General features: G+C 47.8%; 1 protein-coding gene and 1 long non-coding RNA gene across 4 annotated transcripts in view; one reads left to right on the top strand and one right to left on the bottom strand.

Moving 5' to 3' along the window:
• Window positions 1-1,581, bottom strand: part of LOC146007572 (uncharacterized) — a 71,385-nt gene extending 69,804 nt beyond the window's left edge. Inside the window, exon 1 of the long non-coding RNA XR_014444354.1 lies at window positions 1,460-1,581. This is a non-coding gene — a long non-coding RNA (uncharacterized LOC146007572). The remainder of the gene's footprint in view (window positions 1-1,459) is intronic.
• The window catches only part of LOC146007569 (uncharacterized), a 56,969-nt gene that overhangs the window by 34,695 nt on the left and 10,019 nt on the right, over window positions 1-12,255 (top strand). For all 3 annotated transcript variants that reach the window (XM_083146032.1, XM_083146029.1, XM_083146031.1), the window contains exon 5: window positions 11,535-11,591. In XM_083146032.1, the coding sequence (XP_083002158.1) occupies window positions 11,535-11,591 (57 nt within the window). The remainder of the gene's footprint in view (window positions 1-11,534; window positions 11,592-12,255) is intronic.

Here is a 12,255-nt window from a genome sequence, read left to right as displayed (position 1 = left end):
GCGTCACTGCCTCATTACCATGATAACACCCAACGTTCTCATGGAAACGCCCATAGAACGCTGGGCGTTCCCATATGGTAATGGGGCAGACCGGCGCCCCCCATGCAGCCGAGTGCATCTGAATAAGGCCCATACTGTAGTATACACACACATACATACATACAGAGCCCCCCCACACATAGTATACATATGCACAGCCTTTGCACACCCACATACACACACAGTACACAGAGTCCCCTCCCACACACGTAGTGCACATATACACAGCCCTCCTATGCACACATAGCATACCCTCCAACATCTGAAGGGCAGAATTCGGTACACATTCGGGAAAGGGGTGTGGCCACGGGTTAAAGTGGGCGGGGTCAAAGCTGAAGTGGGCATGGTCACACCCCCTTTCCGAATGTGTACTGTGCCTTTTTTTTTTTTTTTTTTAAATAGGACCCCCACCCTGCAAAGAGCCCTTAGGATTGGCAGCTCTGTTGGGAGGGACAGGAGCTCTGACAGAATACACCACCTCCCCATCTGCAGACTCACACAGATACCATACTACATGCACAGATGTGTGCTTGCATGTATGTATGTCTGTGATCTGCCTTCCTGAAGGCAGCATGGATGCTGGTGGCTCCCAGGTGACTGTCATATGCACCAGGTGTATGCAGGGGGGAGGATGTTTTGGGGACACTCCTTGTGTGGCTGGGGACTGTGGACATTGCCACTGATCAGGCAATGCGTGTGTGTCGCGGCTCAGCCTGTGGAGGCATTATTAGGACAGATCTGTGAGCAATGCATCAGATACAGGGAAGCCCACAATGATTGCCAGACACTGTGTGTGTTACCTCACAGCTGCTGCTCCGTCCTGACTCCTGTGTGTGAGGCAGCGAGCAGACTGGGGGAAGCTGTCAGTCCCTCCCCTGCTTCCTGACACTTATGGCAGTGGCCTCTACTTCAGCCTGGCTCACTCGGCCAGGGCCTCCCTTCTGGTGCCCCTGCTACATGGCCAGCAGCAGCAAGCACCAAAAGACGCGTGTGACAGACTGTGTGTGAGCAGGGGGAGGCGGGTCCTGCGCGTCTCTGCAGGGCACCTTGGGAGATGAAGTCTTCCTGCCCAGCCACTCCCCCCTCTAAACTAACGCTGCCGGAAGAGCAGCAAATAGAACAGAACTCTAAACTCTAAAACTACAACTCCCAGAGTCAGGAGCCGGCTATGAAAAAAATCGGTACATCGGTACACTTTGATTTTTGGCGGTACAGACCGCTAAAAAGCGGTACTGTACCGGCAGAATCAGTACAGTTGGAGGGTATGACATAGTATACTTACAACAAGCTGATAAACACACACCTTTATGACATAACAAAAAAGCAGCCAGCATTAATAAAGACCAATATACCTTCCCCCTTCCCCTCTAAAACAAAGTCATAGCCTCATATAACATACAATCCCCCTGTTCCAGCTTACCTGCAGCACATTCAAACACCAGGAAGTCCTCTCCTCACTCCTCACCCGGCCACTCGTCCAGCACTGTTTCAGTAAGGCCTGAGAGGAGCTGTCTGTGCACTTCAGCTCCCCCTACAGGCAGCCGGCTCCCAGAAAAAAAATTATATTCTGTGATGTAGGACCTTGCTGCAATCGTGCAGCAAGGTCCTGTCATTAGGAGGTGCCTGTGCACCCCCGCCACCCCCCCCTGCGCACGCCTATGGTCGCAGTGGGTGCTCCTGGGTGTCACCAAAGTGCAGACAAGTCTTCAGTCAGTGAGATGTGCTGCGCTGTGACATTACGTAGTAGCAGGGCCGGTGCTAGGGTGACCAGCGCCCTCCTGCAAACCATAAATTTTGCGCCCTTTCACATTGCCATTGCAACAAGCTGCAGCCCGATTGTGGGCGCGTATGCAATATGCGATCCTATGAAGGCTCTCGGGTGCATGTACATGTATGCATACACCATCTCAGTGCTGTGTCCGCAAAATTTTGCAGGCACTAAAGGTGCCCATACACGCTGCAAGAATCGCATACGTTATGGGCTAGATTGCATTGCATTGCATGGCATGCATGCAATGTGTGTGTGATGTGATCCGAAAGCAGTACAAAAAGTATGTGCTGCACATACTTTTTGTACTGTGCGATGCCCGCAGGAGCGCACATCGCATCGCCCGCTGCAGTTGCAGCGTGTATGGCCACCTTTAGGCACATAACCCAGACCATTATTTAAAAAGTGTCTAAATTAATATAAAAAAATCTACAATTATTAATTTTTTTTTATAAACATGTATAATAAAAGACTCACTGTTCTTTTGCTGTTTAACTCTTGTGCAGTCCCTCCTCTTCTATCTGCGTAGGCAGGACACTGAGGACGCCATTGTACCCCTCTCGTGACTGAGGGGAAAAGGAGTGGAGAGAAGGAGGAGATGGAAGAAGAGGAGAGGAGATGTAGGGGGCGGAGTGTTGAGGACTGGCAGTGGCACTGGCACTGCACACTGAGAAGAGGGATGGAAGGGCGGCGCTTCTGCCTGTTCGTCATTTGTTTGACAGCTGACAGGCGCAGGTAGCAATGGGTAGGGGGTGGATGTCATCCAGGCATTCACAGACAGCACTTCATGTCTCAGCGCAAGTGTCCGTGAGGAAGAGGGGGCAGGTCGCAGGAGGAGGACAGTGTCTGCGCGGTGCAGGGAGCAGCTCTTTATACTGCCGCCTGCCCGCTGTCAGACAGGCACTGCGGGCGGCGTGCAGGAGGCAGTGACAGTGAAGGCTGAGGCAGATTTAGCAGAGCAGGGAGGGAGACAGCGCCTTTTCAGCATGGCGCCTCCCTGCTTTGCAGGAGCTGCTGAGTGGGTAGCGCCGGCCCTGCGTAGTAAAGCACTCACACACTCACTTTTCTTTCCAGGACCGGCGTTGTAATGAACAGAAGTTTAGACAGTCACGCCCCTCATCTGCATGGTCACACCCCCCCCTTTTGTACTTGCCCTGTACCAGGAGTCACCATAATACAAATAACATATTGAACTGTCCTTTTTCTATTGCTTCTAAGGTAGAACCGTTACCAAAGTATGCCGGGCCTTATTCAGACCTGCTTACTGGGCTGTGTGCTTTCCCAGCCTAGCGAGCAGTAGGCATGGCCATTGGTGGAGTCGTCATGTATGGTTGCCATCAATGGCAATTCTGCAACCAGCCATCAATAGTTATAAACTATGTGATGGACAACCATTTATAGGTTTAGCTATCGATCCATTCTCTTTAACTGACTGGCCCATAGGCCAATCTGAACGTGCGTCAGGGCTTTTGGGATGTTAGCGGGCAGAGCTATGCTCCATGTCCCGGGACCTTGAAAATAAATAAATAAAAGAAACATAGTTTCTACTGTGCCATCGATGTAGGGAAACCATCTGGTTCTCCCCCATCGATGCCAAAAGTATTCAACATTGGCCACAAACCATCAATGATTTTGAATCATCGATGGTCGATGGCCATCCCTAGCGAGCAGGTTAATGCCGCCCTGGTGAATGCACATCCTCCCTCCCCAGTCAAAGGCTTCCCTGTGCATTGATTTGCATGCGGCCGAACAGAAGATAAATCATGCGACGGTTGCTTAAAATCGAATGCCTGGTGCTTGCAGCCGCCACGTAGCCCAGGAGTTCCTCAGTGGCTGCACTTATTCACGTAATTTTGGGGTGGATGCAGACGTCATGTGCCCGCCCCAAACATATGGGGTGTGCCTGTGTTTGCTGGGGTTCATCCATCATGAAATGATGGGGGTCCGCTCCGGAACGCCCCCTGTCTGTCAGTCACCCAGCGTACAGCCAGAAGGGAAGACTTTGTGTCCGTAGGCTAGTGGACCCCACACACGTGCAAAGCATACCATGTGTATGCACAGTTTATCGATGTTCGGATGGGCTGCAGATTCGCAGAGTTGCATAACATAAAGGGGGTAGAGGACATGGGCCAGATATATCAAGCTTCAAAAAGTAATACAGTGGAGAGTTATACACAGCCAGCCAATAATGTCCTACCTGCTATGTCATAGGCTGGATTTGAAAAATGTCAGGTAGGAGCTGATTGGCTGGTTGTTTATCACTCCCCACTTTATCAATTTATGACGCTTGATACATCTGGTCCATTTGGTTTAGGGAAAAAAATGTGGTCAGATCTGGCAGCCCACCTCAGACAGGTGTATGCCAGTCACACCATGGGCATGGCGAGCACAAAACAAAAGAAGGATAACCGCACAACCAAACCCATGCAGCGGCAGGTACCTCAGCTAGTAACTTAATAAGGCAAAGATTAGCCCAATTACACAAAACGTGTTACTACATATGGAGCCCCCATCATTCAGGGTGATCTGGTGGTCGGATCGCCAGCCCCCGCCAGCCGCCTGAATGGGACATGTTTGCATCCATCGCCTTCCGGAAACTGCCAAGCGGACTCGGGCAGGGTTCGTGTCCTCCGCCGCCCAGAAATTGGGATGCACCTGAGTGTGAGTCAGGTGGAGCGCCTCTTCACCAGCGCTTGCCAGCGGGGGCATTCTGGCAATTCTCAGCATTGGCTGAGAGGCGCTCCATCTGTAAATATCTAAACAGAACAAAGAACCAGACATAAAGACACTTGCTCTGGACTGTTCCTCTGATAAGTAGCAGAACTGAACTTGCTTGTTTGCAGATGGAAATAAACAGTTCCTTACAATAGAATACGTAATACTTCTATTGCATGCAAGTTAATTCATTAATTAGCACTATCCAATTTGATATCCACTTCTTTCCTTTGGGATATAAGTGTCCCAGCAAGTTAGTCACAAAAAAGTTCTAAAGATCAATTATACCAAATATTAATACATATGTGCATTAATAATTACCCACTGGTGGGTTACAGGGTGCCTGGTCCGGGAATAAATATCTGCCTCCAGTACTTGTTAGTTTACCAGTTTGGTGCACCATTATGCTCCAGTGGGGTAACTCTGTGCATACGCCTGGGTCCGCTTGTGGCGCTCAGCACTTGTCGGCTTTTCCCAAGGCTGTGCAGGGAATCTTTGTAACTGCACAGCTCTCTGTGGGTAGAGGGATTTTCCTGCTGTCTAGATCAGTGGTTCTCAAACTCGGTCCTCAGGACCCTGCACAGTTCACATTTTCCAGGTCGCCCGGCAGGTGCACAGGTGCACTCATTACTCACTGACACATTTGAAAAGATCCACAGGTGGAGCTAATTATTTCACTTTTGATTCTTTGAGGAGACCTGCAAAACAAGCACTGTGTGGCGTCCTGAGGACGGAGTTTGAGAACCTGTGGTTGTTTAGATCATTCCGGCGTAACAAGCAGGAGTTTTGCTGTGACTTCCTCTGCTAGCCGCCGGTAATATAAACGGTGGTGCAGTATTGAATGTTCTGTGTGTCAATGACCAGTGGTGATGTGGTCTGATGCGTTTCTCAGCTCAACACAAGAAGCCGTCTAGAGCAAGTGTATTTATGTCTGATGGATTGTCATGTTTAGATATTTAGATACACTTTATAGTGTGTTTATTGTGTAATTGGGCTAATCTTTGCCTTGTTAAGTTATAAAATGAATAATAAATCCTTTGTGTATGGACAGCACTCTATTACTGCTTTCACATTGCCTTAAACGTTTGAGACCCGGTATTTTTAAATGGTATTTAAAACGGTATATTACCGTTTTAAACCCCTTTCACACTGCACATAAATACCGGGTCTCAAGCAGGTTTGCAGTGTCAAAGCAGGACAGACAGTATCTATAAGACAGCATAGTGCATATGTAATGAGCCGCTCATTACATGTGTGCATATTTAATGAGCGGGTAACCCTCATTACATACGTGCATATGAATGAGCCCTTCATTACATATGTGCATATGTAATGAGCGGGTCCCGATCATTAAATATTCACTGCGTGATAAGCCCATTTCACATTGCAGTTTTAACACGGCATATTGCCGATTTTTAACTGCTTTAAAACGGTACCAGCTGCAATATGAAAGCTCCACAATCAATTTACCGGTTACAAAATACCGGTATTTTGAAACGTGTTAAAAGCAGGATCCTACACGTTTCTGAGCCGGTTTTCCTGCAGTCTGAACAGCTCAGAAACGGTATTTGCTACAAATGAAAACCACACATGATCCCCGCCCACAAGCAGGAAAAAAAACATTTAAAATGATATTGTATGGCTTTCTATGGGTGAAACGGGTTGAATCTGAAAGGCACAAAAACAGTATTGAAACTGCAACATACCTTTACAACATGCAATATGAAAGGGGTTTAACTGGCTTTTACCCGTTTTAAGACACGTTTGCAAAAACGGGTTGAAAGCAGGTTTTTGCAATGTGAAACCAGCTATAGCCAGCTCAGTGCTCACTGCTGCCTGAGTCCTATATACCGGTTCAGAGCCGTTCACACATCATAATAAAAAGCTCTGAACCGTGTAGGACTCTGCTTTTTACCCGTTTGCAAATACCGGTTATTTGTAACCAGCAAATGCAGACTGGCGCTTTCACACTGCGGCTCTAACCGTTTTAAAAGGCTAAAACATCGGCAATATACCAGTTAAGAGCTGCAGTGTGAAAGGGGTATTTTTTTTATCAGTGTTAACTGTTTTTTGTTTTTTTTTCGGTAAAGGAGCGCTGACAGGGCTTTAAAGATACTGTTCAGCAGTATTCAGTTTTACATTTTTTTTTTAGCACTTGTCCTCTTTCTGGACCGCTGCTCCCCACTGTAAGGTGCCCTATCCCAAGGCACAGGAAAAGATCTGGATAAGATGGAGGGACAGGGGGGTGCTCAATAGTGTAATATCGTTTTTTTATATTTTAAAAGCATATATGTCATTAAAAGGACACTTTTTGTACAGAACTCGTACCTAGTTAATCGTCAGGAGTGGACTGGGTATCACTAGATATACATAATTCCCACTGGCAAGCTGCATGCACAGAGCCTAAGTCACCGCTTCAGATGGGTAACTTACGGGACCTCCTGCAAGAATCTCCGGACTGCCGCCACCTCTCGGCACTGCAGGGCTGCGATGTTTCACCGGTACGCACTACAGGTTACCAGGGAGCTTGGATCACATCACGTCATATCTATATATATTTTTGTATATATAGACATGAAAGTAATGTGAAAGATCCAGACCAGGTTTTGGAAGCAGTAGCAGAAGCCAGGTGTTTAATCATCAGCACCTGGGATTTCCTGATTTAAGGGTTTCCAGGGCAGAGTCACCTTGCTCTTGATGGTGGATTAGTCACCCAAGTGATAGGCCGGTGTGTATGGGCTATTGTAGGGACTACTGGAGCCTTTGCAAAAGTCTGTGATGCTGAGATTGCCTGTATGCTACTGCCGGTAATAACAATTGCATATTGATTAACCTGAGACGCTGTGACCTGCTGTTCAAAATATACAACAATGTCTTCATCTGAGTCCCCGTGTTTGTGCTCCTTGTCACTATATATATATATATATATATATATATATATATATATATATATATAGAAAAGAGAATAGGGGTGCGCTAAATATACCACTTTGTGGCTAAACATACAATAAATAAACAATAGTTGTCATAAAAACAGATAAACGTTTATTGGTGGTTCATCCAGCAGTAAAAAGATTTCATGTGTTCAAGTTTTTTTCAGAAATATGCCACATAAATTGTAGATCCGCGGCCCAACGCGTTTCGTCCCTTAGGACTTCATCAGGGGCAAATGTATCAATTCAAATTAGGAGAAATCTCCTACACCTTTTGAGGGTGGGACTGTATAATTTAATAGACTTTAATAGAGGTTGCCAATAGTGGTAAGAAAGTCTCTCAGGTAAGAGTAGTATTGTCCGCCGTGAAAAGGCTTGAACTGCCTCAGAATGGGTGCGGTCTTTTAGGGCAAAGAGATGGGTTTGAGGGATCTCCTGCACAGTTTGTGGGTGGGGCTATATAGTTTAATGGAGATTTTAATTGAAGTTGCCAGTGATGGTAAAAAAGTTTCTCAGATTAGAGTAGTACTGTCCACCGTGAAAGGTTTGAACCGTCTCGGAATGGGTGTGGTCTTTTAAAGCAAAAAGATGGATAAAATCAAATGTAGTATTCTTCAGGTTCAGTGAATTTGTACAACCCTTGGGGTGGGAAGAAGATCTCCAACACCAATGGTGAATTCACATATACAGAAAACATGAAGTATCTCACAGTTCACAATTGAAACAGTTGTTGTAGTCCGTTCACAACAAATGAAGTTTCTCAATAGCATGTAAACCCAGTATCACAGGGTCTCCAGGAGAATTCACTGAACCTGAAGAATACTACATTTGATTTTATCCATCTTTTTGCTTTAAAAGACCACACCCATTCCTGTCCAAAATCGTCTATGGCATTTCAAGCCTACGCCCGTCTTCAGGACACACTAGTACAGTGACATATAAACAGACGGTGCTCAAATACATACTCACAGACTCAGGACCCATCGCGTTGCTCCGTCCTCCATCCGGGCTGCCGATGGCCACTTCCAGTATCTATCCGGAAGTGACCTGTCAGATCTCCACCCAGGAAGGGTGCACACACTACTAAGGGATAAGAAGTATATACATCAAATGTGTGCATACGAATTATCACACTCTAAAAGTCCATTTGTGCGTAACATATAATCAGGCTTGCCTACCCTGCCGGAATGGCCGGGAGTGTCCCGAAAATCGGGTCCCCCTTCCGGCCCCCCTGGATGGTGGGCAAGTCTCCCGCAATTTCCTCGGAGCCCTGGCACCCCGCTTCCCCGCAACTAAAAATGCTGGAATTCACGCTGTACATCCCCCACCATGTGCTTCTCCTGGAAAGGAAAAGTAAAAGGTAGGCAAATATGCATATAATCAATTACAACATAGAAAAACAGACATAATAAAATCGTCTTCCCTTCTATTATGTCACCACTAGATGGTGCTGTGGCAACATCCACCATTTGCTGTGTGTCTCCGTTCTATATTTGAGTGCTATATATACAACTCCTTAGTGATTATACATCTGTGCTGATATTTTAAATTAAGCAGCCTACTGTATATTATTGTTATTACAGTAATATTACTGCACAGGTGTCCACCTCACCCTGTGTCAGATACTCATATGTTTTAGGCAATTCATTTTTGTGAAAAATATTTTTTAAAATACACATTTATCAAAACACCATAGGCCAGAGGTTCCCAAACGCGGTCCTCAAGGCACCCCAACGGTCCAGGTTTTAGGTATATCCATGGCTCAGCACAGATGGTTAAATCAGACTGACTGAGCTACTCATTAAGTCACCTGTGGCCAAGTATGGATATACTTAATACCTGGACCGTTGGGGTACCTTTGGGAACCTCTGGGCCATAGGCTATTTCCATTTGTTATATTTTATAGTATTCAAACCAACGTGTTGAGCTGAAAATTATTATACACTCATTTTACATCTCTAGAAACATGATTCTTTGATCGTCCTGTATATTTTATGCTTATTTTTATATAATTAATATATATGTAGATACACTGCATAATGCTATTTTTGTTACAGTATTACTATGGTCTATTTACTACTAAGGCGTACAGGTACTTGTTTCCTATCTGGGCGCCCAGGTTTTCTACGTACGGCACCGTAATGAAATCGGATCGCATCGGATTCGGTACTCGATGATGTACGATGGCATACGATGCTATCCGATCCGATTTCAGTTTAAATCGGATCGTATCGCATGCGGTGAAGCGATCAACCTGTTTTTTACATTGGAATCAATGTTAAATGGTCCCTGAGACCCGATTTTACATTGATTTCAATGTAATAACCCCGCAAACCCACGATTTGTATAGGAACCCCCCCCCCCTGATGGTTTAAAATGCGCCTCCATTGTTAACGCCACCCCAGTATTGACGTCAACCCGAAGCGTGGCGAGCGCAGCGGTACGCGTCCTCCGACTTTTTCATACCCCCACTATCCACGTCGGCGTGGAGTTGAGAATAGAATAGTGTGGCGAGCGCAGCGAGCCACCAAGCCCGAAGCGTGGCGAGCGGACGCGGATACCTGTAAAGCCCGCGAGGGGACACGGATACCTGTGAAGTATCCGCGTCCCCTCACGGGGCTCGCTGCGCTCGCCACGCTTCGGGCTCGGTGGCTCGCTGCGCTCGCCACACTTTCTATTCTCAACTCCACGCCGACGTGGATAGTGGGGGTATGAAAAAGTCGGAGGACGCGTACCGCCGCCGCTCGCCACGCTTCGGGTTGACGTCAATACTGTGTTTCTGTGCAGATGTGACAAGGGGAGGGCTTTGAAGGGTCAATAAATACAGTAGTGTTACAGATGGGCCATCCTATGGGCCAACCATAAAAGCGGGAACGAAATCGGATCGCATCGCATCCTTCAATATTGTGTATGTGCATTTGTGGTATCCGATGCGATGCGATCCGATTTTTATACGGAGAATAGCATGGTGCGCAATTAACGTAGCGGGCGCCCAGATAGGAAACAAGTACCGGCGTACATGTTAACTATAAAAATCTACCCAAGTTCAAGGCCTCATTGAGACAAGCTGGTGCCATGGCCACATCCAACCCCCTCCTGGAGCATGTCACCCCCCCCCCCCCCCCCCGGAGTGGGTGAGCAGCCTGTCTGGGGCGTTGATAACACTTGCAAGGGCCCTGAGTGAATCGCACAGTGTTAGCAGCATTTGATGCAGACTCGATCCCAGGGCCGGCGCCACCACTAGGCAAATCTAGACATTTGCCTATGGCGCCAGCCACTGGAGGGCGGCACTTCGCCCCTCGCCTCTCGCATGGAGGCTGCAGGGGTGTCCGTGCCGGGTACCTGCGGCACTGTGTGATCTGGTGCGGGGTCCCTGCAGTGATGCGCGCTATCCGGCAGCCAGGCGGCGGCGCGGGATGCGCTGCTGGGTTTGAAAACATTCCGCATGCTGATTGGCTGAGATTCAGCCAATTAGCGTGCGGAGAGTTTTCAAACCCATCAGTGCTTCCCGTGCCGGATAGCGCGCATCACTGCAGGGACCCCGCCGCCAGATCACACAGCGCCGCAGGTACCCCCCCCCCCCGTAGGCACTGGGGTGCCCCACCCCCCCTCGCCTGGGGCGCTCCAGGGCCTTGCACCGGCCCTGCTCGATCCTGATGCGTGGGCATAGGGATCGAAAGCAGAAATAGACTGTGCAGGCAAGTCTATTTCTGCTTTGATCTACTGGATCGAAGCAATGTCACCCCCCCCCCCCCCCGTGCCATCCCTCCCTCCCTGCAGCCGTCGATATACAATTGATATCGGCAGCCTCCAGATTGGCCCTTGTGTACACCCCATTAGGCTTCAGGGGTAGGCTGTGTTTGTGTCGTTGGGGGGGAGGTGGTTAGAGATGCATTACATTTTTTTGAGGGGACAAATAGAGAAGTTGTCCATAGCAACCAATTACTGTAGCTATCATTTATCTTGAAGATTCTACCAAGTAATAGCTAGAAGCTGGTTGTAGCTACAGGTATGATACATCCTCTCCATAGTGTTTGTACATAATGCATGATTCCAATTACATGTAATGTCTTTTGCAGTACATAATTGCAGGCGCATTGACAATCGCGGCCCAGCGTAAACCCAGCGTCTGCTTGGTGAGTTACATGGACCTATCTTCTGTATCAACAGCTGCAACAATGCATTTATACTGTAATAATCTACATTTCCGAGCTGTAGTTCTGTTCATCGTGATTACATTCCCAAACCTGGTGTGGATCAGTTAGTCACCAGCAAGTTGTTAGACAGTCATTAGGTCTACACCATTCGGTCGACATGCATTTAGGTCAACATAAGTTAAGGTCGCCATGCAGGAAGGTAGACATGACTTTAGGATGACAGGGTAATTAGGTCTACATGGGTAAGGTCGACAGGGTCATTAGGTCGACATGGGTAATGTTGACATTAAAAAAGTCGACATGGCTCTTTTTTTTTACCGGAATGTCAACACAGGCAACATAAACACTAAAACGTAGCACCACGTCCCTTCGCTTCGGGCACAGTGCCTCGCTACGCTCAGCACACTTTTTATTCTCCCACCACGCCCATGTCCAAAGTCAGGCCCGGGGGCCAATTGCGGCCCGTGCTGTCATTTCAAGCGGCCCGCAGCCTCCAGCTGGAAGCGGACAGAGCATCAGATGTAGGAAGCACAGGACACTAAAGGTGGGGCCCCAGCGAGAGCGCCTTTACCTTGCTGTCTGCTGCAGTGAGGAGGTGCCGGCCGCCACAGTCAGATGTGTTTGGCGTCCTGCCCCTGCTGCT

This window comes from Crinia signifera, chromosome 6 (assembly GCF_055691185.1).
Source record: "Crinia signifera chromosome 6, ASM5569118v1, whole genome shotgun sequence".
NCBI classification, from domain to species: Eukaryota; Metazoa; Chordata; class Amphibia; order Anura; family Myobatrachidae; genus Crinia; species Crinia signifera.
Note: the sequence above shows the minus strand (reverse complement) of the source record. Positions and strands in the feature narration are given on the sequence as shown.